This window comes from Mastacembelus armatus, chromosome 16 (genome assembly GCF_900324485.2).
Source record: "Mastacembelus armatus chromosome 16, fMasArm1.2, whole genome shotgun sequence".
Lineage (NCBI taxonomy): Eukaryota > Metazoa > Chordata > Actinopteri > Synbranchiformes > Mastacembelidae > Mastacembelus > Mastacembelus armatus.
In genome coordinates this window covers 2,122,015-2,149,188 of record NC_046648.1, presented here as the reverse complement: position 1 = coordinate 2,149,188, position 27,174 = coordinate 2,122,015, and the positions used below count along the sequence as shown (strand labels likewise).

The 27,174-nt window shown below is 40.9% G+C and overlaps 2 protein-coding genes across 7 annotated transcripts; both read left to right on the top strand.

The window, feature by feature from the left end:
• Positions 1 to 1,174: 1,174 nt before the first annotated feature.
• zdhhc18a (zDHHC palmitoyltransferase 18a) lies at positions 1,175 to 17,336 on the top strand. 6 transcript variants are annotated; one of them, XR_003294847.2, is made up of 12 exons: positions 1,175 to 1,765; positions 1,920 to 2,080; positions 2,309 to 2,458; positions 3,104 to 3,241; positions 3,355 to 3,406; positions 4,344 to 4,446; positions 4,543 to 4,655; positions 4,872 to 4,977; positions 7,011 to 8,132; positions 12,771 to 12,851; positions 15,207 to 15,535; positions 16,509 to 17,336. XR_003294847.2 is itself a non-coding variant. In XM_026293422.1 (10 exons), exons 1-9 carry the CDS (start codon positions 1,533 to 1,535, stop codon positions 6,225 to 6,227), a joined length of 1,098 nt encoding a protein of 365 aa, XP_026149207.1. In that variant the 5' UTR covers positions 1,175 to 1,532; the 3' UTR covers positions 6,228 to 6,256; positions 7,011 to 7,143. The 6 variants fall into 6 exon arrangements, 2 of the variants coding, with proteins under 2 accessions (XP_026149207.1, XP_026149206.1); XR_004463252.1 differs by having other exon boundaries at positions 15,698 to 17,336; XR_004463251.1 differs by adding an exon at positions 14,014 to 14,138 and having other exon boundaries at positions 15,207 to 17,336.
• A 594-nt stretch (positions 17,337 to 17,930) lies between these two features.
• tent5ba (terminal nucleotidyltransferase 5ba) lies at positions 17,931 to 21,968 on the top strand. Its single transcript, XM_026294468.1, has 2 exons — positions 17,931 to 18,344; positions 20,793 to 21,968. Exons 1-2 carry the CDS (start codon positions 18,189 to 18,191, stop codon positions 21,819 to 21,821), a joined length of 1,185 nt encoding a protein of 394 aa, XP_026150253.1. The 5' UTR covers positions 17,931 to 18,188; the 3' UTR covers positions 21,822 to 21,968.
• Positions 21,969 to 27,174: the final 5,206 nt, after the last annotated feature.

Here is a 27,174-nt window from a genome sequence, read left to right as displayed (position 1 = left end):
ATGTAATTTTTTCTTGGCATTAAATAAAACATCTCTATTGTGTTTAGATGTAAAGAAGGTTAGCTTTCACATTTGAAATAGTCTCCCTACGGCATGTAAATAGTTTTATTTCATGGCGCTGAAGTTGCTATTGTCAGCAGGTGAAGGTGTGGAGAATCAATTTATGTAGAAACACAATGTGATTAAGGATTCATTACCAGTTTTATTTGACAAATACCTATAAACTGGAAATACACAATGAAATATACCAGCAAGTACCCATCTTTTACAGGGAAGCCAAGCACTTTCAAAAAAGTGGATATGATTACAGTGACACGGGTTTACAGGGGTCTTGATTTACCAATGTCACATGTAGACTACATAGATAACAGAACAGATTCAGTGTGTAAGGCGTGTTTTGTTATATTAATGGTAAATGGTTGCATTTGTATGGTGTTTTGATCTAAAGCATCGTAAAATGTGCCTTCATGTGCTTTCTTTCACCCATTCACATGCACTGACACAGATGGCGGTGAGCTGTCATGCAAAGTTTTGTTCTGGTGAATGGAAGCAATTTGGGATCGACACTTTGATGTGTGAACAGGAGGATCTGAAACATCTTAACTGCCATAAGTAAATGTCATCGAATCCTCAAATTAATTTCTTCCCATCACACCTAATCAAAGCATGGTTTCCAGTTTCCATGTTCAGAAAGGAAAACAAAAACACTGATTTCTCAATAATAGAGTTCATCAGAAGTAGTTACCCAATATGTATCAGGTCTGCTCTGACCCAATAGGGATGACTGATGAAATTATCTGAAATTATGAATTTAAACAGTCAAATAGCTTATATTCTCAGCCTGTATGTATCTTATACGCGTATGTTTGTATTGAAACTCCCCTCAAATGACTAATTCCCTCAAATTACCCACAGCAACAGAATAGCAGCAGCGTCATAAAGAGCAGACTATTAATAATTAATAACTCCTTTTACTGGTTTATAATGAATTAAAATGAATCAAAGCACCTGGCGCCGTTCGTGCCAATTCAAACGGATTTATCGCTGGGGTTTACCGCTGATTTACAAATCATCGACAGGCATATCTGATGTGTTTATGCAGCTACCAATCAGCGGTGAGTCTGGGATGGCTACGTCAGCGTTTACGCCGTGACGTACTTTGCGTGTTGGTCAAGAAAGGGGAAACGTGAACGGCTGCAACAGTCTTGAGCCGAAGCTCGTCTTGTTTGTGTTGAATTCGTGTACCAAAATGAGAACTACAGTTTATGAGCGGCTTTAATTTAACTACCAAAAAGATGGTAGTTAACCTCGAGTCAGCTCGTAAATCTCAGCTAGGGAGAAAAATGCTTTTGATGATGCTCTAGCTAGCTAGCGTTAGCTTTCAGGATGAGCGGCTGAACGATAACGGAACAAGTAAAATATCAGCGGACAATGACGGAGTCTTGAGGGAACTGTGGTGTCGAAAACCCAGCGAGAAGGAGGTTTGCGTGTGCCTTTAGCTCCCCCCGAACCGTGTCGGTACTGTTTACGGGATGAAGAACTGCGAGTACCAGCAGATCGACCCGCGGGCGCTGTCGGTGTCGCCCTCGTCGGCGCAGAGTCACACGGAGAAGAAAGTGCAGCGGCTACGGAGGAAATGGGAAGTGTTTCCAGGGAAGAATAGGTTTTTCTGTGACGGGCGGATCATCCTGGCCAGACAAAGCGGTGTCTTTCCTTTGACACTGGGCCTTATCGTTGTCACTTGTGGCCTTTTCTTTGCATTCGAGTGAGTAATTGGAAAAGTCCTGTTGTATTATTGTTGTTGTTTTTCCTGTGCTCCTTGAATGCAACATGAGCGAGCCTCGCTAATGTGCCTGTCGAGAATATTATTCCCGTGGAAAAAGTTGGTTTTGACTCATACAAACTTATCTCTTTCCCAGTTGCCCATTTCTTGTGGAGCATCTGACCGTTTTCATACCTGTGATTGGTGGGGTGCTCTTTGTGTTTGTGGTCACCTCCCTGCTGAGAACCAGCTTTACAGACCCAGGCATCTTACCTCGGGCCACCCCAGATGAAGCTGCAGACATAGAGAAGCAGATCGGTGAGGCACATGGGAACTTTAGAGCCTCTGGGGGACAGATGGGGTGTAAGAGCTTAGCCATACGGGGGATGTCTGAGGGATCTGTTTGTCATCTAACTGCAGACCAACAGCTAAGCACTTTGTGTTAATGTATCCCTCATTATAACATTTTATTGTTTCTTTAGCAAACTGTTTAGCTAAAATGTGCAGATATGTGAGTCTCTCCCCATGTATGTCTGTATTTTTAAGATACCTCAGGATCATCTACATATCGCCCTCCTCCACGGACCAAGGAGGTCCTCATCAACCAGCAGGTGGTAAAGCTCAAATACTGCTTCACTTGTAAAATGTTTCGCCCTCCTCGAACCTCCCACTGCAGCGTGTGTGACAATTGTGTGGGTAAGGATGTGTTACCACTTAATACAGTTGCACAAATTGGACTAAACAACTTTAACCATTTCAATGAGGAAAATATCAATCTAATCACATGGTGGGTTTTCATTAATTTGCTACATGCCCTCTTCTATTGATCCCCTAGACTGTGTTAAGATGCTTGCCCCATCTTTTGGCAAGATGGGGCAAGCAGATTGACTGTGCTGTTAACTGTTAAGGAAACTACATATCTTGTATATAATTTTGAGTGTTATGTTTTTCACTTAATTTGATAGATTTAGGTTTTAATTTTGACTGTTCAATAACAAAAATGAGGAAGAAAGAACATATCCACATTGAAGAGTATTAAAAACACCTCTTAGTGTAATGGAGTCTCACTAACTGTGATCTCGATGCCAAAACACCTACATGATGTCCAGAAAAAATTCATTTTCTGGCCATCGTAAAAGCAAACATTATGGCATTTTGGATTTAATAAGACTCTAGAGGTGTATCTAATAAAGTAGCCACAGTATCTATGTACAGCTTGATTTTGGAGATCTCTTTTCCCCATCTTTATTGATATTGCACAATGTATTAGATATTAAACCTTAGCACTGTTATTTCTCTGATCTCTTATACCATTTGTTTGTTTTTTTTTCCCACCGTCAGAACGATTTGATCACCACTGCCCATGGGTGGGGAACTGTGTGGGCAAACGCAATTACCGCTTTTTCTACAGCTTCATCATCTCTCTGTCATTTCTGACTTCTTTCATATTTGGCTGTGTCATCACACACATTATCCTGCGTAAGTATTCTTATACCACAAATATACAGTAATATTAGTATTTGTACAGTGTTCCTCTCATGTTAAATAGAAATCCTTTTAAGGTTTGTTCTGATTTATCTTTTGCTTTCCAGGTTTTCAAACAGGTAAAAGCCTTGTTCAAGCCATTCAAGAGTGCCCTGCCAGATATCCTTTATACAAACCAAAGTTTCACACAGTTAGCCTGTTTATAGTTTGTATTAGATCTTTTGCAAATGCTGTTGTTTTCTACCAGGATGTAATGCAACTTATACTGCACTGCCCGAGCTTTCCCCTTTAAGATGCAGATGGTTTATGGGAAATGTTGTTGTGAAAATTTACAGTACAGTTTTGGCTGTGCGTGCTGTGTTGTTGTTGTTCTCCTGTGGCCACTGAACTGAGAAGGGAATAAAATTCCCACTGCTCCCTAAGCCCATGCTTAATAGGATCAGAGAGTTAGCATCCAGCGAAGCAGTGCTTTGAGGCAGATGGTTATCTAGTAGTGGGTTTGCTGCCTCATGTCCTTGTGAGATGATGTCAGTAGCTGAATATGACTACAGAGTAGTTTGATTTTTTTTTTTTTAAATTTACCGACAGGATCTGAGTCAGTTTCCTGGTATGCATGATGTGTTGTCATGTGTGAGTGTGTGGTTGTATGTGTGTCCTGCTAATGTTAGAAAGAGTGCATATGCTGCCTTGTCTGCTGAGAAGTACATGTGTGGGTTACTTACTGTACTGTACTTACTGGAGGAAAAAAACACTAATATAGTCCTGTGAGGCATACAGTTTATATTATCAGCATGTGTGCTGATGTAATTGCATTGATTCTTTGGCATGTTGAAATAAATTACATTGTTGGTGTAACTATTTTTTCATCCCAGAAATCTTATTATGAACGCACAAGGTGATCTGCTTCTTATCAATGTATTTTGTGCAGAATAAAAAAGCAGATAAGATAGTAAATCAGTGTGTCTGTAATGGTGGGAGGAAAACAAATGGCTCTCACACATTCATAGATGTTAATGCTGTTGCTTTAATTATCATTTGTCTTTAGTAATTGTTGATAATTAATGATGTTATGCTGCCTTGACTCTTCCTTGTTTACTGTGGTGGAGTTAGTGATTTGTTTCTTCTCCATCTGGTCTATACTGGGCCTCTCAGGCTTCCATACGTACTTAGTTGCCTCAAATCTCACAACAAATGAGGATGTAAGTACTCATGCGCTGTATTACAGTTCAGTTCAGAGTTGTTAAAATAGACCTGAACCACTAACGGACAGCATACTTTCTTTGTTGACTATGCAGATAAAGGGCTCTTGGTCGAGTAAAAGGGGTACAGAGGAGTCTGGGAATCCATACAGTTATAAGAGCATCATAACTAACTGCTGTGCGACATTGTGTGGTCCCATGCCCCCCAGGTAAGTGAAGTCATCAGCAATCCCCACCAAACGCACGCATTTTCTTCTTTCTATGAATTTGAACCTGTCCCCATCACAATAACAGCTCAGGGTCTAGAAACATTTTTCTCTATTCAGTATCAGTGAACATGCTGTTGCATTTTCCCTAATGATATATCGTTTACAGTACATGTACAGTTTGTTTATTGCAGCATAATCTTCTGTTCCCTTCTCTAGTCTGATTGACAGAAGAGGTTTCCTGCCTCTTGATGAGGCAATTCCTGCAGCTTCTGCCTCAGAGATAGAGTTGCCTCCCTTCACGGCCAAGAATGACGCACACATGGTAGGATGAACCAGCTTGTGGTCCCTCCCAACTCCTGACTATCCCGTAGATCTTGTGTTGTTGTTAGGCAGCCCCCTGTGTGCCTGTGTGTTCTTGCCTTCACCTTCCAGACTTCCAGCTTCAGCCCCTCGAGTTGAGTTGCTGTCATGCAGTACTTTAAATCTATACCCAGTGTTAAGAAAGGGTAACACTTGATATGTTTTGTCTGGGAAAACAGAATGAAGAACTGTGAATTTGTAATGATGGAGGGCCAACAATTGATGTGTTAGGTGGCCTGTTAAGTCTGTTACCTGCCTGAACCAACATTACTAAGGCTCAACTTAAAGTGGTTTGGAACAGACATAATACAAAGACAAATACTCAAAGTAGAATGGTTAAACTAGCTAATTAGTGTGCATTCAAAAGACATTTGTGCTGAAGAGGTAATTTATCACCATGCAACATGTTGTTTTAATAGAACTGTCATTTGGTCTTTTAACATTAGAACAAAATATTTTTAAAATCACTTGTAAAGCTGTTTGGTATCAGTGCACAGAGAAAGCAACCAAGTGGGCAGATTGTTTTTATAACCAGAAATGTAATCATTTGTTCATGTCATTGAGTTGCTGAGTAACCCTGTCAGCTGACTTATTTTGAGCTCTAGGATGATAAACATGTTCAGTGTTGCACCTTTTTAATATTTAATTTGCCTACACTTTGAGGGGTTCAGTATGTTGTCTTATCTACCTCCTTGTTACTGTACTACTGAGTTTGCTTGTATGTTTTGTATGCACACAAAGGACTTTATTACTGCTTTTATGTGGACACATGGATGGTTTTGGATTTATCAGCACTTTATCACAGATCATTTGTTGCGTTAACATATCAGATGTCTATCAGTCATATCACGTCATTTTTCAAAATATACATCAACTTCTATTTTATCATTTATCTTTCATTCACCTAGAAACTTTTATGTGACGAATAAACATTATTTTGGGTATTTTGGGGTGTTTTTGAGTTTATTTTTTACCTCTTCATTTTTTTTCAATGCATAATGCGGCTGATTGCAGGTAAATCATTGTATTTTTCTGATGTTATCTTTTTATTCTTTTGCATATAATTTAGTGAGCAGGTTTATTTATTATACAGTTTTTGTTGTGTATGCCTGTAAATGTTTTTAATGAAAGATTTGACAGTGTTTTGCTGTATCCATTCCACTCTGCTAGGAGGAGAACTGTCAGGATTTTGCTTTGTCCTGCACAGCCTGAAAGGCACTGCCGCATGTAGTCGGTTGATGGTAAGAGTAGGGTTCAACATTAAACCAAGCACATTTCTTCACTTGTCATTCACGGCCTTTCATGTTGTAGTTGGTGTTTAGGTTTGGAGTTGCTGCCATTATAACGATTATTTATTGAGATTTTTTTTTTTCTTGCATAAAGCCACATGCAGTTGGAGCACATCTTGTGATGTGTTTGTAGTGACGCTTTGGATTTGTGCACTGTCATTTTTGAATGTGCATGCTTCACTACCATTCATTCATCTTATTAACACTCACTCAGTACTGGATCGAGCTATGAAGGGTGATGATTTGTCTCTTTGGCCTTTGTAGTTAGATAAGATGTTTTTCTCATTTATATAAAGCTTCATTGTGCATGCATAGTGACTCAAACCAATACAGGGCTGCATAAACTCTACCTCCCTTTTTAATCTTAGAACCAGAGGAAACCACAGGATGAAGCTACTTCTCTAGATGCATCTGTGTTTCTTTAACCTTGTTCCATATCGTTGCCTTCCAATTGCATTTCCACATCTTTAACTCACTTCTCCCAAGCTTTTCCATTTGAATCTTTTGATGCTGTTTGTGCAGTCATTGCTTTCAGTATACTTGATGACTTAATCACAATGCATAATTTTCTGTATGTGTTTGTCCTGTTTTTACTGTTGTCATTGCAGCTTGGCCTGTTATAACACAAACTGTCAGTGTGGTCCATTTTTCTTTTTCCTTTTTTGGTATTTTTTTTTAATACTCTGGCTTCTTACTCCTTACACAGTGCACTCAGAGCACCAAGGATGTGCTGGAGAGGATGGTCCATTCCTCCAGCTTTCATGGCCTGTGTCCCCCCATCAGCCCAAAGACCAGCTCTCTTGGCCTGGAGGTTTCCAGCACAGCAGCACCTTCCACAGAGTCTTCACCCTCCACTAGCCACTCATGCCAGCACTCCTTCCAGCCCATGGCCGCTCCTTTCCGCCTGTTAAGCAGAACCAGCGAGAGGGACTCGCTGCACTCCATCAATCCAGCCTTCCGTTTGGCTTTTCCTTCACCATCGTTGAGCCACACCACCCTGATTGTGGCTTTAGCTCATTATCCTGAGTGCACACAGGAACTATAAAGAAAAGGAGTCATAGTGGACTTGTCCTGCTGCACTCAGCACTACTCTATCATTGGTAATGTTTTGGGCTACAAATATGCTTTTCATAGTGCTAGTCTTGCTGTGTTTCCGTTGTGGTTCTCAAGATATCGTTCTCATGAGTGGATTAAGCATTACCTGGATTATTTTTATGTTGTGAGTTGTATCAGCAGTTCCTTCAGGATGGAAGTAAATCTTAGTAACACTTGGAAGCACAATATAGAGATATTTTTTTAAACAGCTTTTTATTAAGACACCCAGAACATGCCTCCACACCTTCTGCAGAACCTCAAGCCATACATTACAGCTGCAGTGGTTAAGTTCCTGCTAATGTCTTATGCAAACAGGTTTTTAAATCTGGGTTTGACTGGAGGTGCAAGATGTACAGACACAAAAGTTTAGATTTGCTGAACTGGAATAATCTGGACAGTGAGTCATTTCAGGGTTATCAGTTATTATTTCACCATAGCAGTTAGCCTTATGACACTTCCTGTCATTTCCTGTCATCTCGGTCTACATTATTCCAGTACCAATGGGTGGATCCATGTCAACAGTATTTAAAAAAACGAATAATTCTGAAGGAGGAAAAGGTGCTGTTTTGTTTTGGTTTTGTTTTTGTTTTTTTATGTACTTCTGTTGTGTTGCTTTCAGTGGGATTAGGCATCTGTTTAATCTTTGCCTCAGGGCACACCTACAGCCCCGTTACCTGACGTATGTGTGTTGGTGGTCGGTGCACGACTCAGCGCTTGGACTGTTCTAAGCCGAGTAAGTTACAGGAATCTTGATTAAGCCTCTTGCTGAGCAAACTGTGACCTTTTACTGCTCTTACAGCATGAAACCTAATGCTTTGTCTACAGTGTCTACACGTCCTTGAAAGAGACACTGCTTACTTCGTGCCACTAGGGGGCAGAATGTGAATAAGGAAATCAGTTCAATTTAGTGACATCAAATCCAATAGAAGAAAGTCTTATATGTTCTATTTATTTATTTTTGTCATTGAGTGTTGAGAATGTACATAAGTCACCTAGTCAGTGGGTTGTTCATTTATCAGTCTGTATTGAGGCAGAAGTTGTGTAGGGACAATTACAAGCAGTGCTTGTATGAGCAAAGTTGTTTGTATTTTGTAGGCTTTGAAAGTGGAGCTGTAACATCTGGTCAATAAAAATGATCAGTTTTGACTTTTGCTGTTTTTGGGCTGTTGTTTCTCTCAAGAATAATTTTTTCAAATCTCCCCAATTAAAAACATATAGACTTGACATGTAAAGGTTTAAGGCAAACTACGACTTTAAATGGATCAAAATTTCTTGTGATAGTTGCACCAACTCCGGGATTATCAGTTTCGTTGTGCGAATGGACGCTCGACTTAAACCTGGAGGATAGGAATAAAACTGGGTAGTCAAACTGTCGGTTCAACGAGAACACACAGACGGCCATCGATGTTATAAGTTCACAAAGTTCATGAAATAAAGAAAATGTAAAATTAGATGTTTTAGACGGTAAAACTATCTCCTACCTCAATGTGCCCTGAGATGCACTCGCACCAAATAAGATTAAGTCATTTAGACTGTGGCTTAGAGGTTTTTCTTCTTGTGAATAGCCACACAAAATAGAATATCATTTTTCAGACTGTGGTAAATTGTTTCCTTGGCATTGCCAACAACATGATGTTTATTCTGTGCCCGTGGTTATACTCCTTAAGAAGTGGTTCTGCATGTAATTATTGAAACTGAAAACTGGAGAAAAATATCCTGAAGGCCAGTGATCACAACGGATGGACCGTAGCAACTGAGTTTGGAGCCAGCTGTCACTTATGTGTGCAGAAAAGTGAGAATGTTTTTTTACAGTTTGCCAAATGTTATTTATTTTAGATGCTTTCTATTTGTTTGGCTGTGTGGATGAGGCAGCTGGTGTCTCCTGTATGCTTTCAAAGAAGATGTTAGAGGTTAGTATGTGTTGTCAAATACATTATAAATGCAAGTGAAGAAATTTTATTTTAAATCTAAGAACCCTGAAAACATTTGGAGGCAATTTAACTATGTTTTAGTTATGTGTTTTTACTTTAGAATAACAGCGTTTTACTGTTCTTGGATTGGCTGAGAAGAAAAGAAGGAAATCCAGGGAAATTGGCTGCCACAGAATTCAGACAAAGGATGTCTAGCTTGCAAGGCACAGACTCTACACAACAGAAAAACATATTTGCTGTGAAATATAATAACCTTAACGCACATCCCAAAATTTATTACCTCTTTTGACTTCAAAAGACTTTTTTGCTGAGACTTGACATGAGACATGAGACGTGAGTATAACAACCTGTACATCTTAAGCTAACCTGAAACAGATGGTCAGATTTTTGGTTCAGTGTCTTACATCATTGCCGCTACAGCTGTGTTGCATTTTGACTGTAATGTTCCATCACCTGGAAGACTCAAAGGTATTTGAAGAAGAAGACAAGTTTGAAGATGAGTTGACTTTAAGACCAGTAAAGGTCATTGGTGTGTAATGAGTTTATTTCTCAGTGTTGTTGACATGTGGCCTATTTGAATCCTTGCTGGCTGCAGGTGATTATTTGCTTGGTGGAGTGTATCATGTTCTTTAAGCACAGAGACAGAGACAGGGAGGCCACCCAGTCAGCAGGGTTGAGTGGCCTGCTACACCGCTGGCTTTCAAAATAACTGGATGTATTTTAGTCAAACCAAGACAATTTTACTTCATCTCAGTGAAAGGGTTTGATTTGATGGAGTAGGTGGACAAGGGCTGAGCTTTGCTGGTTCTACACCCTTCTTTTTAGTCAATATGTGAAAGCCACAGCCTCCACTTTAAAGTAACCATTTACCTCTATCGACTTGCCTCTTACCTACCCTATGTGGATGTGGATGACATAGTGTGGGTGGATGTGATTCATGCCCGTTCTTCTTCAGCGAGAGACACATTTGGCTCTGTTGTCATGTGTGCAGCCGTGTGTCAGACTCTCACACGTCTTTTCCTCATCGCTCGCTGGTCTGATCAGAGCAGAAGTAAAGAAGAACCTCTGAGAACAAAACAGGTGACTCACGGTCAGGACTGCTGTCAGCATCACTGCCGCTGTGATTTCTAAAAGAGTGTCTGTATGTGCTGGGCAGTGAAGCTGGATATAATTAACCCTGCACTGAGCAGAATGAACCAGTTGCCAGGAGGCTGCAGCTGCCAGTAGGCATAGTTTGTTTCCTCTGCCAGTGAAACATGAAACAACTGAATCCTGTGGGTAACCAGCATGTGGTGTTGAGAATATCTGAATCCTGGATGTTGAACTGTAGTGCAACCAAGTAGAAAGCTATTCTTTCTCACCAAAAAGTAGATATGTGCTTCAAAATTCCTTCAAAACAAGATGTTTGGCCTCCTAACAAGAGTCGTAGCAGATCCAAATTTTCAAAAAGTCATGCATTTCAGTTGGCACCAATGCAATAAAGATTTCACCATAGACGATGCATGGCAACCCAGTGATTATGTCTTTGTGTGTGGAGTTTGGTCAGTACTTATCCATATGTTTGTGCACTGCTTTTCTGGGAATTTCTCTGGGTGTAACGAAGGTGGATTTGATTATCTGTATGTTTGGGGATGGTGGCAGCTGCTGTGTGAACAGAAACCCAAGAACATAAAGTGCCTGATAGATCAGCTTAGCATTATTCAGTGAATGGTTTGGTATTAGGTTTGTTGACCGAGGCAAGTTGGTCTGTACAGGGCTCCAGATCCTAGTATAGTTAACTTCCATAGGTTATATGGATAGATATAGATATATGTTATACATGCTTTATATTATTTATTGACTGCATTTTGTATTGGGCTGACACTGTACTTCAGATGCAGCAGCAATGTTTACTTTTGTTGAAGTCTTGATCTTGATAGATAAGCCTTGGTTATGGCTTCCAGATAACCATTAAAATTATTTCCACTCTTCCAAGTTACTGTAACATTTGCTTTTTTGGAGGGGCACAGATTAGATAAGTGAATAAATAAAAAGACAAGAGATATCCCTGGTCCCTGCAGTGGAAAAATGACGGTGGTGTGTGGTGAAGTGGAAAGAGCTCCCCATGGAAACCTGAATATGTGCCATGGAGCTGGATTAGTGTACCAGGGTGCCACAGGGTTAGACATTATCACAGCAGCCATTATCATGCATCGCGTTCGATACGGCCTAAAATGATAATTAATGAAGCTCTGCTCAAATGCTGCTCACTTATTACTATGATATATAAAAATAAATGCAACAGGAACTAATCCCAGTTTTTGCTTTTATGTTTGAAATGCATGCTGATAATTTGTGTAGGACTTTTTTTTAGTAATGTAGAAGTAATACTTCTGTTACTTTAACAATATCTCATCTGTTTGTGGCTCCTCAGGCAGATAAACTGTAGAAACTGAAATAATATGTTTATGCACAGATATATGATGGTTGTGTAATAGCCCGTAAAGGTCACGGAACATCACGCACTTGCTCATGGCCCAGATTTATGTAGCAACGATAATAAACTGAGAAGGCAAAAAAAGGTGGGACAAGGTTTTGAACAGTGCACTGTGAGTCACTGAGAGGTCATAAACAGCACAGATTTATGAGGCATGAAAGGGTTAAATGCTCCACATTGCTTATCGTGTTTACCTGTGTTAATTAAAAAGAAATTATGTAAGGAGGAGAAAGGTAGAAAAGGCAGAGGGATGTGCGACACAGGCCGCAAGGTTTCTTAATTGTTCAGTAATGTGTCTGAGGCTTTGTGGTGACTGTCGAGTGGTCTGCTGAGCTAAAACAGTGTCTGGTGCTGCTTACAGCTTTACAGCATGTACCTCCCAGCAGCTTTTGGCCATGTGTGCAACATGCCTGCCTCGTGTCTGCTTTCACTTATTGCACTATATAAATTTCAGACCATCACCAGAAACGTTTGCATGAAATGTACAAACTATGGTGAAAAAACCAAAGCTTGTTTCTTTATCAACACTAACAAATATAATCATAAATATTTTGATATACCTGTACTTTAATATCATAAATGTTTTGAAACATCTAGCTGGCCTTCTATGACCCATGATAGGATGCACTTTTGACCGACCCAGAAAGATTTTAGAAATCTGGATGATGATCTGAGATATGTGTCTCTATATTCTTTTTATCACTCAACCGTTTGGCCTGCAGAATTAACCCGACTGAGGGGTTAGATAAAACAGGCTCTGCTGCTTTCAGACCAGCGGTATCTGTTACATGAGTCAAGCTGCACTGGTATGATCGTGACCTTCACTCCCAGGCATCTTCTGTGAGGGAGCTGCTCCATAGCTCGGCTGTGCCTAACCCAAAGGTGTCCAGTATATTGACAGAATTTGTCCCTGACGTGTTAAACTGTTTATCTCCCCCTCAAGCTGATTTTTTCTCTCTCTTAGCTACAGGATGGACGTGAGGAACAGGATTATTGGAAATGACGTCAGAGCTTTCTGCTAAATAGGGGTTCCCTCTCACTTCTGGTAAGTGTTTCAGACAGTTTCACAGAGAGTTTCAGGAGACAGTTCTCTTTCCTGATGATACATCAAGCACATGTATGGAGACAACCACAGAACATGTTTTCATGGTGATTAATTGGTATTTGTATATTTTTATGCAGCTGTCACCGTGTTTTTCTGTCCCTGCAGTGTAGTTAGTAGCATTTGAGAAAAATAAAAGAATGACAATCCAGAAGTGAAGCAAATGCTGCATTTGTTTTCTTAATTTCCAACAGGGGCCCTGACTGTCCTACTGGGGTGGGTGAGGGGTTGTTGCATAATGTGATTTAAGCTCCAGCTATGTAAGCAATCCAAGTTAGGGTATCCCCAATGTACAGGAGGAGGGGAGGGTGTTTTATTACCAGAGCCATACATTCCTCTCTTCTATACAGTCACATATCTATAGTTTTCCATGTGTTTGAGTTTGAGTCTAAGGAATTAAAATAAAGATAGTGAGCGTATAAACAGAGAAAACTGTGTACACTCCCTTGGTTCTGTATAATATAAGATGACTTTTTTTATTTTTAAAAATTTATTGCACCCTCTAAGACAATTTCTTATCTTTCCCTGTATGAATGTTTCTAAACACAGCTTAATATATTGTTTTCTTTCAGTAATGCCATCCACATTCTAACTTCAGCCTTAGTCTGAGTTTGTTTTTCTCTCGATCTTTCCACCCGATCAGAGAGTGAGCCGAGCCTTACGTACAGAAACACATAGACCAACACTGTATTTGCTCATTGATCTTCTGTACACTTCAACTATGGCATAACCTTTTAGCCAAAGACACTGCTAAGACGATGGGCATATAGAACCATAAAAATAGGATGAGCAAACAGAGTTTAGTCAAACAGACTGATGTAAACACTGGCTTTTTTGGTTGTTAAGATGCTCATAAGAATTTGGGAAATACAGTAATAGTAATAAGCAATAAGACATTTAAAATGAAGTGTGTTTAATAACAAAAGCAACCTGTCATTTCTTGATTTTAAATCAGCAGCAGTAACAGAACTTACTGAATAAACTGAACAGCAAACTGTGTGTTTTTTGCTTATTCACAATTCTTTCCATTTGACTGTGCAGGTGTGGACAGATGTATGATGCCACTTGAATCTCTCGTGTGCTTTGGTGTGCTTATTTTTTCCAGCGCTGCCAACCACTACTGTAATCAATCAAGCAGGCAGCGAAGGCACTCTGACGTCAGCAGCTCGGCCGCTTGCGTAACTTTGTTCCACTGTCCCACAGATTTGTCATCTGGAGCAATCCGGAAAAGTAAACTTACCTCTCTTATCGCAATCTCTCTCTATGGCAGCTAGGCCCTAGGGTGTCCAGGCTGACTGGTCAGTTCAACCTGGTTGAATAGACAGGTTATCTGCTGCTGTGGCAGCCTGAGCCTGAAGTGAAACTCATAGCAACTGGTTTCAATAACTGAAAATATACTGAAAAGTAGATTCCAAACGAAATATGCAATATAATGTCAGACACAATAACCATAGCTGCATTCTTTCTATGGCAACACTGTCCAAGAATTACACGTGATGCAAACATTTAATCTTCTAGCATGACATTGCCTGGATGTGCTTAGTGTCAAACGAAGAAAGTCTTTTGGGGGAAATAATTCACTTGTATTGGAGGAGCCCTGACAGACGAGTAAGAAAGAACACTTCACAACTCATCCATCGTGACACACGGAGTCTTGTTTGTCTTCCCTCAATTGATCATCGTGACACTTCACCGCTTGTTGTTCAGCAACATCAATTTTCATTCACGCTTTTACAACACACTGTGACGTCTAATCACGTCCCTGCACTTGAGTGAAGCCTTTTCTACTACAATGTTCCTCTTCTTCTCTGCCCGTACGGCAAAGAGAGATGCAGATATTGGACAACAAAACAAATAACTGTCTGATGTCCTTTTGTCTCTAAGTAACCCCCATCCCCGAAATAACATGTACTAAGATTATTTCATAATGTTTGACTGTGGTTGGGACTGAAATATGCGCTTGCCTGGTGTGTCATTTGTTAAAGGTGTGTTTAAATACTAGCTATCTGACCCCACCTGCAAGACTCACAGTCTCAGTTGTCATAGCTCCAGCAGGATGTCAACTCAGGGATAAACAGAGGATACAATGACACTGACGAAATACATTACACATCGTACACATTAATTAAGGTTTTTGTTGGTGTCTAAATTATATTCATTGTTTTTATTTCACATCATAAATGTATTGACTTTACACCTGACTCACTCCCTCTGGCTGTGGGGAAACCTGAGAATGTCAAGGGGGCTGATATGTGTTTTTCATTCTTGTTCCCTCGTCCCCAAATGTTTCACATTCAGGTAAATGCTGGCTGGATGCTGCTGCACAGAGGGTTATTTATAGTTGGGTGACGCAGATGTCTCACATCAACACCTGGCAGGACCCTCAGGAGGAGGCGCCTTTGCTCGGCTCCCCGACAACTGTGGATGCTGTTGCCAGGGAAACAGCATTATGTTGACATCACAAGGATTTGAAGTGATCTTCCGTAGAGACCGAGCCCATGGTACACCCATGATCCGACCTCTCATGAGCCTGGGAGAAGCTGTCAACCTCCAACCTCCATCTGTGATGTGTGTCCCTGAGCGTGTGCGCAGTGTGTTTCTGTTAGCATTTTATTGCTCCATCACAGGTCAGTCATTAAAATGAACTTCAGTCTCTTGTAAACACTTTACAGGTGCACTAACATGCTGTGTGGACAGATATAAGAAGTTGGTGATTATATAAACAACGACATATTTAGGTCATTCTGAAAGAGGAAACTAACTGGACTCTTTTCTCGTATTGTTCACAGGGAAATTACACACTGAAAGCATTTTAAGGCCTTAGAGTAAGGTCTGCTATTGTGAGTAATGTCTGCCATTGTCTGCAGTCCTTCATTAAGGGATATTTCCTGCATTTAAACACACAATATGCTACACACAGGACAGAATAAGGTATAAGGACAATGGTAATATGACCACAGTCTATTCCCAGAAGGAAGGAAAATAATGTGATTTAATATGTGTGATGAGAGTGTTCATGTGAAAGATGTACCAGTGCATACGTTATTAAGCAGAGGAATGTCTCTGTATCTGCACCAAAACAAATACAAACCTCCACCGATAAGGAGGCAGGGTGGAAGAAGTGGCAGCGAGGTATCTGAAAATGTAAATGGAAAGCTGCAACGAGAAGGGCATCACGGGTTATCTGAGCCTTTTCATAAACCCCTGCACAATCATGAGCAAATTAAATGAACGATTGTCCGTGTGGTTGTAAGCTGTAATTTTCCACTGGCTGAATAAATAGATCATTTAAAAGTAACAGCTATCCAGTCCAAACACAGCCATCTACTAAAAACGATAAGGACCTATAAAAATCTGCGATTAGCAAGCAACATTTCACAGTTATCACAGTTTAAATACTTAGAGGTTGATAAGTAGATTCTGGATTTTACTAAAATGATGATGGATTTCAGGCTTGTTTTGTGGGGTCTGTTTTATGTCTCAGATACTTAAAGTGATTGCACATGTTGTGAATTCTTTCACATAATCAAAACAATGAGGTTAAATGCTTATGTGCATGTGCTCGTGTGTATTGAGGTTTATTTTTTTTGGACATGATAGACATGAGTGTTGGTGTGAGGAATCCTAGACCCCCATGACTGAAGAGGACTCTACTGCTCTGCCAGGCCAAAAATGCAACACATAACTACATATCTGTCCAAAACCTTTACTCCTAAATAAGGTGGTAGCTAAATAGAGAAATAAGTCCTGCTGAAATCTGACATAAGCAGCAGCAACTGTGGTCTCACCCAATATGATTTAAGAAAATGTAAATAAATATTTTTATATGTAAATATCTGAAAAACATTTAAACTCTACTTTCTAGACAAACTAGAAAGTGGTGAACCTGTTATACATATATTCAGCCTTCACTTTCATGTCACTTTTATTTTGATATATATGCACTGGCTGTCTGTTTTATAGGTCAGGCTCTACTTCATACCCTTTATCTCAGTTTATTGTGGTTGCTGCTTTCTGTCTTTGTATAGTTGGAGGCTGTTACAGACAGTTTTGCTGTGATGTGATGTTTCTGGTGCATCTTGGAAAAAGGAAAAAAGACAAAAGCAGATGAAGCAATAAACAAAACATCAAACTGGGAAAACAATGGACTGTGACAAAAAACACAAAATTGCCAATAATTATATTTGCCCTTCTTGTAAAATACTATTGAAATTTATGGCTCTAGGTTTCCATAAACTGTTCGAATGAATGAATGAATGAATGAATGAATGAATGAATGAATGAATGAATTTTTGGTTGAAATGGTCTGAACTATTATATACATATAAACTGGTTACAAGGGTTATAAAAAGAAAACACTGGTTTGTTTTGGACTTACAAGCCAAAAAGGTTGTGAAACACGTAAATAAACTGGGCTTGTGACTGGAAGGTTACCACGCTGAGTTTTCTGGATGATCCTACTTCAACAAATTCACATGTAGCAGCTACTGAAGTGACCTCCAGCAGTTTTTTCTCCTGCTCTGACGCACCTATGATCCTCTTCGACTCCTAAACATCTGTGTGATCATCAAGCTGGGCGTTGCTAAAAGAAAAAAACAAACAAAAAAAAAACATCCTGCATGGTCTGCAAACATTCCCTAGGCAAATAAGGAAATACATGATTGACAGCAAAGTGGAGCTGGTGTTTGCAAAGCTATGATCTAATCTGATCCCCGCCATTAATAGTTTTGACTTCTTAGTCTTAATCTGAGGTAAATGGCCAAATGCTACATTAATAAATGCTCACGCTGCTGCAGCTGAGGGGATGGGGATCATGGGATTGTTAGATCATAATGTTTGTTGGAGGGAAGTCCCTGTCAGCATCACGGTGCACCACCGGCAGAGAGAGGGGAGGTCGCTGCCAAATGCGTCACACGAAGGGTGTTCCCTGCAAGACAGGGCGTCCATAATCAATGACCAAACACGGCAGCCTATCACAGGGCCCATGCTAATGAGGAGGCTTTAAACGCTCTGGACCTTCCTTATGAATCGGTTCTTTGCAGACTGAGCGGATTTTAGCGGCACACACCAGAGGAAACGGCCGATCCAACTCCAGCCCTCACATTTGTGACCCAACTAACTTTTTTCTGCTCGTAAAAACCCAGACCTGCTCCGCGCTGACAAACACAGGAATACCTCACTTGTATTTTCAGTCAGCTGAGTGAGATTTGAGCTGGGAGGACGCGCTGATTCACATTCTGCAGATTTCTTGTGTTGGGGGGGCTCAAAATTCACATCGACATGTCTTGCGCTCATGCGTCGGATCAGAGTCGGCGGTTCTGCGTGTTGTCTTGGGATCAGGTGCAGCGCTTGGACTCGATCCTGGGAGAGGCAGTCCCCATCCACGGCCGAGGAAACTTCCCCACTCTGTCCGTGCAGCCCCGCCAGATTGTGCAGGTACTTACGCACAGTGGCACGTTTTAAAACGCGCTTCTGTGCAACTTGTTTAATTAGTTGAGCATTAGTCGCAATTACACATTTGGGCTATTGCATGTGTTTTTATATGCACAGACTGCAATAGGTGGGCATGTAGTGTTAAACCTATAGCCTGCTCTCACTGTGGGGTTCTGAATATGAAGATGTACTTGGTGTCTGCTCATACTTTTCATTGGTCTGTTTCCTTTTCTTTGGCAAACTTTAGATTTTTTCCTGCTGCTAATTTGACAAACTAACAAAATGCTTTTTATTCTTCATGGTCACTGTGACTTCATCTCTTCCTTACACCAAATCATTTCTTCACTTTCTTGCTCATGCTCAGCAGAGCATTCATCTCAATGATTTGTCTTCAGACAACAGACTGTGGGGATCCACATTACAGCTCTCCTGGTCTGACTTGAAATGTGTGAAACACACACATGCCTAAGTCCATCTGCACTTCCAGTCGTCGCATTTCGCTCCTCTGGTGGTCTCTCTATGCAGCTGCCTCTGCATTACAGTGAAAAAAACATATGTCACAGTAGAATTTCAAGATGAACAAATAATGAATTCCTAAAAAAGTCGAGGCAGCGTATTTAATCTATTTCTCCACTTTAATTACACTTGGACATATTCAACACGCCTGAGCTTCATGCTTGTGGTTGTGGAAAGATGAATGGTCCATTGAGTGTGCAGGAGGCCTAAATGCAGGTTAGCGGGGGGGAAAGCCATGACATTAAGTTTGCTAAAACTCTGCAATCTGTCACATGGATTCATTTAGTGGTCTGCAGTGAATCCCCTGTCATGACGATGAAATGAGACTAATTGCTGTAGCTTTATGTGTATTTAATAGGTTTTGTAATGGCGCCTGAGTGAGTGGACCTCTGTCCTATTGCAGGGTTAGAAGGATAAACAAGCTGCTGACACATCTGCTGTGGCATCGTAAAGCACTATAGAGTCCAAGGAGCTACAGAGGTGTACCTGCAGATCTAAGATAACAACACTTTCTACTCTCTGTGACCTATGTGTCAACAGACCTACCTTCTGTTTTCATTACTTTTATTCATTTATTTTGGCTTGATTTGAATGGATACTTGTCTCTGGCGTCTCTGGTGGTCTGTGCTTTCAGAGGAAGGGGGGGAACTTAACCACTCACCTGTACCTCAGCATGTATGGTTTGACTGCCTGCAGTCAGATGCCAGAGGGGGCAGAGGGCCTGAAACTGAATCCTGATCAGAATTTCAACACAATCAGCTCCACTTTGCTGAACGATCAGGAAGTTGCTGCTGCTGCTGCCAAATCACCCTATTATGACTCCCACTCCCCTTTTCTGTGTGTGATGGGACCACTTGTCTTCAAACATTTGTTTGTTTGCAGCCTGATCCAGTGTGTATAAATAGAACCAGCTTGTTATCTGATCACCATGAGAGAGAGAGTTAACAGACATTAATCTGACAGGTCATTGCTAGTGGGGAGATTTAGGGTTGTGTGTGTGTGTGTGTAACAACTCATTTGCAGTTGTTTGAATTAGCAGTCCATTAGAAATGCATGTGGCCTATAGCTCAGAAGCTAAAGCTTGATGTATCAGCTTCAGCGTTAAGTTCACCTGCTGTGTTATAAACCAAATTAATATTGCACATTTTTTTTTCATAGATCGCCAGCTTTAAAAAATCACTCATGCTATTTAGATCAGTTTCCACTGAACAGAGTGAGCAGAAGAATATGTTATGACAGTGGATGGTCATTTCCCTTCAGGAGAAGTAAACCGACTATCTTTGACATCGTATTTCAGGAACCTGTTGCTTCATACCCGTTTTGTTTGCAGATCTTGACCAGCTGTAAATCTTCCTATTCAAAAGTAGCTGATGTAGCTTGTACATGTCACTGGGATAGAGGAAGGGAAACACTACTGACCCTTTATGACCTGAGATTGTGACGATTGGCCTAAAGCAAGGATTTTTTTTTTGTTGGACACGGCTGGCCTTGCACGTTGGTGTTCTCTGGCTGTTTGCACCTCAGGATTATAAATCTTATCACTGTGTCTGTGATAAGAAAAGACAATCTGACCCAGAGGGAGTTGGAGCTGGAGTGCAGACTCACCCGCTCTGCTGCTGCTGCTCTTTGTTTGGGCTCTGTAGTCTGTTTCAGACTGAGGCTGATGGTGATGAAATGGACTTTTGTGAGCATCTGTATTGATCTTGCCTTCACAAGCTATTGATTTCCACTAGGTCCATGTGGAACGTATTTGGAAATATTTCAAGAGTTTAACTTGAATCTTTTCAGATGTCTTGAATGCGTTTCATCCTTTCTTCAGTTGATTTTAATAGCATGTGGATTTCTGCATTTTTGCACTTCTTGACAAAGTTCTGTGTAAAGAATCTGCAGACATTAGTGACATCCTGTATCTCTCTCTCTCTCATCCCTGTCCAGGTGGTGCGGGCCAGACTGGAGGAGAGAGGTGTGTGTGTTAAGGATGTGAGGCTCAATGGCTCTGCCGCCAGCCATGTGCTCTATCAGGACACTGGACTGGGCTACAAAGATCTTGACCTGATCTTTGGTGTGTCGCTGAAAGATGACCAGGCCTTCCGCCTGGTGAAGGATGTCGTGCTGGACTGCCTGTTGGACTTCCTGCCAGCCGGGGTCTCTAAGGAACGCATCACGGTACTGACCCTCAAAGAGGCCTATGTACAGAAACTGGTGAAAGTCTGTAATGATTCGGACCGCTGGAGCCTCATCTCGCTGTCCAACAACACAGGCAAGAATGTGGAGCTAAAATTTGTGGACTCTTTAAGGCGGCAGTTTGAATTCAGCGTGGACTCTTTCCAGATTTGCCTTGATTCCCTGCTGTTATTTGACCGCTGCTCAGAGACGCCTATGTCTGAGAGCTTTCACCCCACTGTGATCGGGGAGAGTGTGTACGGGGACTTCAATGAAGCCATGGATCACCTGTGCCAGAGGACCATAGCTACACGCAGCCCTGAAGAAATCAGAGGGGGTGGCTTAATGAAGTACTGTCACCTGCTGGTGCGAGGGTTCAGACCCTCTTCTGAAGCGGACATGAAGCAGATGCAGCGTTACATGTGCTCACGCTTCTTCATCGACTTCCCTGACATAGGGGAGCAGCAGAGGAAGCTTGAGGCCTACCTGCAAAATCACTTCGCTGGGATGGAGCACAAACGGTACGAGTGCCTGATGACTCTGCACCAAGTGGTGAACGAGAGCACGGTGTGCCTGATGGGCCACGAGCGGCGGCAGACGCTCAGCCTCATCTCCATGCTGGCACTGAAGGTGCTGGCTGAGCAGAATGCCATCCCCACCGTAACTAACGTCACTTGTTACTACCAGCCTGCTCCGTATGTCCAGGACATCAACTTCAGTAATTACTACATTGCACACGTGCAGCCGCCTCAGGCCTCACCGTGCAGTAATTCATATCAGACGTGGCTGCCCTGTAGCTGAACTGGCTGCGAGAAGGACAGAGGCAGAGGTGCCTCCATCACTCTTTATCTTTCAAAGGAAAGGGACTGAAAACACACAAAAAAAAACAAAAAAACAAAAACACGTTTGCCAAATGTGACTTGACTTAAACAATCCTGGACTGCTGTACATCTGATTGAGCCAAAACTTCAATTTTTCTCACTTTTCTCTTGCAAAACATCTGTAAGATTGCTGGTCATTTCTGAGATGTAGCGATAATATCTTATTTAAGTATTAAAAAGGCTCTGTGAAGCTTTGTATAATGTTGGTCAGAAATACATTTTTGAGGAAGCAAACACTGAAGCTGGTGTCATTTTAATACTCTGGCTTTATTTTATTACTATTTTTTTTAAATTACACACCGGACCAAAGATTTATCTGTTGTCCAGAAAGGGAATGTTATGATTCCAAGTGCCTAATCTGTTCGAAAAACATCTGTAAAATGAGAATTGTGCAGTCAGTGTTTTCTAGATTTCTCCGTGTCTCTTTTCAGGAACAAAAGCATTCATGTTTGTGAGATTAAAAAAAGAAAAAGAAAAAAAAAAAAACTCCAGTTTTTTGTGGTTATTTTATTTTGACCTTGGCCTATAATGGTTGTTGACATTTTAATTGCTGGTTGTGAGGACTGCAGTTAGTTTAAACTGCTCATTACATGAACTGCTTTACCATTCACACAGTGGAGTTGCATATTCTCACATGGCCATCATAAACAGCATGTTTTCATTACACATGTGGGAAGCTTTGGATAAAAGGTGAAGAATGGCTCAGACCTTTATCCTCCCTTTCCTTGGAACAGACCGATGGGGGATTGTTTGTCCAATGCTATAAGCTGATGATAACAAGGCAGCTCCTTTCCAGTAACAGGTCCATTCATATGCATATACAGTCGGCTGGAGTGAGTTGTATTTGTTAAACTCAGGCTGAGGATCCATTACAATCTGAGGACATGAACCATAAGGAGGCTTTTCTAAAACACAATGGCCTCTCTCTCCCCTGTAATACTAAAGCCATTTAACAAAGACAAGCCTGTTCTCCCACCCATGTTACCACTGGTAACCCAGCCCTGTTTGCTTGACTGACTACTGTATCCATGTCATTTTGTCAGAACCAAAATCAAATATAATTGTAGGCAGAGTGGTAAAGTCACATGTGTAAAGTCCCTGCTAGTCACATTTGGTCCAGTGTTTACATCCGCTGCAAACTGAGAAGCAGAAAATCATTTTGCCATGTGTGAATCACCCCCATTCATTCCTTCTTCACACTGAACCTGAGTGAGATGATAAAACAAATATGTCTGATGCTGAAAAGCTGTTCATTAGAAATGCAATATTACAGGATCTCAATAGCCCACCTTATCTTTGCAGACATCTCTTAAATGCAGGGTTATTGGTGGTGGTCACAGAGTCAGTTTACTGGGAACAGTCAAAATACTGGCACTAATACAAAGTTATCGAGGTCTCATAATATTTCTAATAGGAAATTCTTCAACTTTCTGTCATATACTCTTACACATGTGGCCAGGTTTATTGACAAGGTTGACCTGGGGCAAATGTTTCTTGCTGAGGCCTTCCTGCCCCCACTCCCCCCCCCCTCTTGCTCAGTGTGCAATGTATATGAACCCTTTCACCTCCGAGCTACTATTAACAAGGACTCAATAAATCAATTTTCTTTCTTTCTCTAGCACTTCAAAGTTTTCTGTGCTTGAACATGATGTTCCTTCCTTCCTCCATGTAAAACAACAGTATGTTGCATCAACCAAGGTCAAAAATGTACAGAGAAAACAAAAAGATCAGTAAGTAATAAGTTGAAAAGGTTCATCTGGGCAGTAAACACACTGGAAACGATCTCTCGCTGGTGTGAAGCTTATTTTACATAGTTTTAAGTTAAGCACCCCGCTAATCTATCATGGTCACTGGCTCGGCTTGTTTTGGCACAGTGTCAGTTCATTTAATGTTTGAACGTTAGTTGAGCTGAAACAGTCTTTAGGCTTATCCTCATATTTAGCATGAGAGCGGTTACATAAGAAGAATGTAAGTCTTTCCTGCCATCCAGCTGCAACCCTGACCTATTGAAACCCCTTAAAATAAGGAAACAAATGCTACGTTGCAATACTCATAGGTTTGACCTCATGCAGCCACTTAAAATGATTTTTATCACTTACCCTGTCTAGATGACAGGCATAGATGCTTTATCTTGGGGATAAGAGTGTGAGATTTCTGAGATGTTTAATTTGGGCTTTAATTTGAAGAGTGTGCGTGTGGGCTGAGATTCTGTGTATACGTCTGCATGAAAGCAGGCTGATGACAGGACATGGACGCAGTAATAACAGAGATTTCGCAATTTATTTTACCACAACACAAATCAAATTCGCTCTGGGTTGCTATCTGTGCTATTACCTCTCCTGAAAAAGGGTTTATTCACCCAAGGGAACGATTATAATGTCCCACTTACACATTATCTAGCAGGGAGTTTCTCACTCTGGGTCTCTCTTTCATGCATTTCTCTAACTTTTAAGGCTCTGTCCAGATCACACTAACCCGAGTCAGGCCATGTAGATGTTTTAAATTAAACTGTACTTTGGGAGCACATGTGGATGTGACATCATCCTTAGGGTGCAAAGGGGAAACACATGGCTTTGTTGAACTGGATGATTAGAGCAAGCTGACAATGCAGCTTCAGCTGGAAGAGATGTGTGGGTCATCTGTGTGTTGTTGTGTTGCTGGGGTACAGTGCTGAGATACGTCCACAAGTTTATCAGGTTCTTCTCAAGAGGAAAGTCTCCAAACAACTGTGGTATAGCTACTTCCTTAGTATATTATAAAAAGGAAGCCCACACTTTACAACAAGCCACAGAGCCTGCAGTACAGTAGGACTTCACATCATAAGCTGCCATTGCTGAATATTCAAAGTCTCTGGCTTAAGGCATTTTGACGTTAAATCAGCCTTGAAATTGTTTTATGAGCACATATTTTTAAACTCTACAAAAACAGGGAACTTTTGTGAAAACATGGAAATCCCCAAACCTGAAGATACAAGGTTTTTATTGGAACATCTGGACGACCACAAAATAATGAATGTTTTTCGGCCTGGATGCTCTAAAACCTTCTTCCATTGAGTAAGTGTTCATACTGTCTGTGCTGCTTGGTTGACTGGCTGGTTAAAAAAACGATGCTGATTTTATACATGTACCTGAACCAATGGTGGTGTGTACCTAAGAATATTTACCTAAGTGTTGATGTACTCATACTTTACTTCTTTAAATATTTCCATGTTTTGTGATGTTAGTAGGGGAGACCGGGGCTGGTTGTCACAATCCTTATTACGGCCACGCTAGAGGGCGCTGTGACATGATGTCGATACCAAACTTTAGGCCTGACTTCCTGTTCATTTTGCACTGGCCATTTTGTGGAGCACACACAACACCTTGAGGTGAGGAGACGTTTTATAATTTTTATGCGTCACAGTCATTTTTAATGTAGGTGTTTTTGTATTAACAGCTTGTAGTATATTTAGTCATTTAAAAGTCAAACACTTATTAAAAAGCCACAATTTGTAGCTTTCTTTTGAGTCACCATTTAACTAGAAAGCTAAAGCTGTGTGGTCCATATGCAGACAGATATTTTCCTGTCACACCAGCAGCTGTTACACCTTTGGCTGCGAGGCAGGTGCAGCTGGCAGGTAAAAGCATGTGTAGCACAGCCAAAGACTTCAACAGTCACTACAGGACAGTGACAGCACAGGGTTTTCTAGACACACTGTGCTAAACAGAGAGAGAAGTTGTCAGGTGTTTGTGCAGGTAACACCTTGATTCATGGCTGTTTCATTCGCTTACCTGCTAGGAAGTATTGGACATGCAGGCTAACTTTTTTAAGGCTGTTTGTTTGTTGTTGTCCAAGATAAGCAGCTAGTTCATAATGATTCGTTTGGCAGCATCTATAATACAGATATATTTTAGCATTGTAAATTCTTTCATTTCATTTCTCATCACAGAAGATAACTCAAATAACTGATAACTTAAAAAACCAAAAAGTTGCACATCTTCTTTGCAGAGCCCTAATCCCCATGGTTGGGGTTGGTTGTCACATTGTGTCAGAGCATCTTTGACGGTTAATTACTTCTTATTTCCATAAGTTCTAAAAATGAAAAGTGTCTTATTTGAAGCCACGATCTTAAGCTTTCATTCAATGTAGGAATTACTGTTGAAGGATCTTTTGATGATGAGCAATTCATCCATGAGTAAAAAAGTGTGACAACCAGCCAGCCCCGCTGGCCCCCTCAATTCAAAGGCGATTATTATATTTTAGTGCATTTCTTAGATACTCTGTCTGATTAGATGAGTGGTATCTCAATCTTGGAATAATTCAAATAATTTGGAACTATCCCTTTAAATTTATTTTCACCTGGCAAGCCACAGAAATTACTTAAGTTTATGCATCGGGATAGATGATTTATAAAGTTTTAAAAGATTTAACTGCTTAAAAAGCCATTAATAACAACTGTATGAGTGTGCTTGAGTAAATTAAATCTACTGTTGTTGGGACTTAAAAAAAACATCATTGATGGAACATCACCAGTTTCTAAAAACAGCAGTTTTACAGGAGCTCACCAGGACGCAGATGCAGCTGGTGTTGAATCTTCAGCTTGTACGTCTGCATCATTCAGAAAGTGTTATCATATAGCCAGACGGAACATGCTAGTAAACACTGGTGCAGAGTACAGTCCTGACAGTCTCTGCTGGGGCAGTGGGAGGCAGAAGGTGGATGGTGCATGTGTGTGTCGGGCTACTGAAATAGCTTGCAGGAGAGAAATAGAATCTGTTATTTCACTTCAGAGTTCATGGAGCGTGGGGGTGTCACCGCAGAGCCAAGCTGCTGCTGGAGAGGCAAAATAAAGTGTGAGAGACACACACACACAGGGAGCCAGCACTGAGCATTCCTGGCATTACAGCCCGCTGACAAACAATCCTAACTTTATCCAGTGAGCCGGGCCAAATGAATGGCTGCAGTGTGTAGGGTTTACCCACTGAGGGGGGCAGTGCTCAGCCCGGTCCTCCACTCTGTCCTCGTTCAAACACTGTGATGTCTGATGTGTAACTGTCACCTATCATATGTAACATCATCAATCCCTATGACCCTGAGTTTTTCCTTGGGAACTTTTAATAATAATCCTCATCATAATTGTGGAATCCGCTCCCTTTGCATATTCGTTTCATCGTGGGCCTTGTTCTCCTCAAAGTAAAGTTAAAAACCTATTATTCTCATTGGCTTTTAATACCTAGGGTATTGTTAAAGGGATTATTTTATTATTATTTTAATTAATTGTTACATTAATTAGA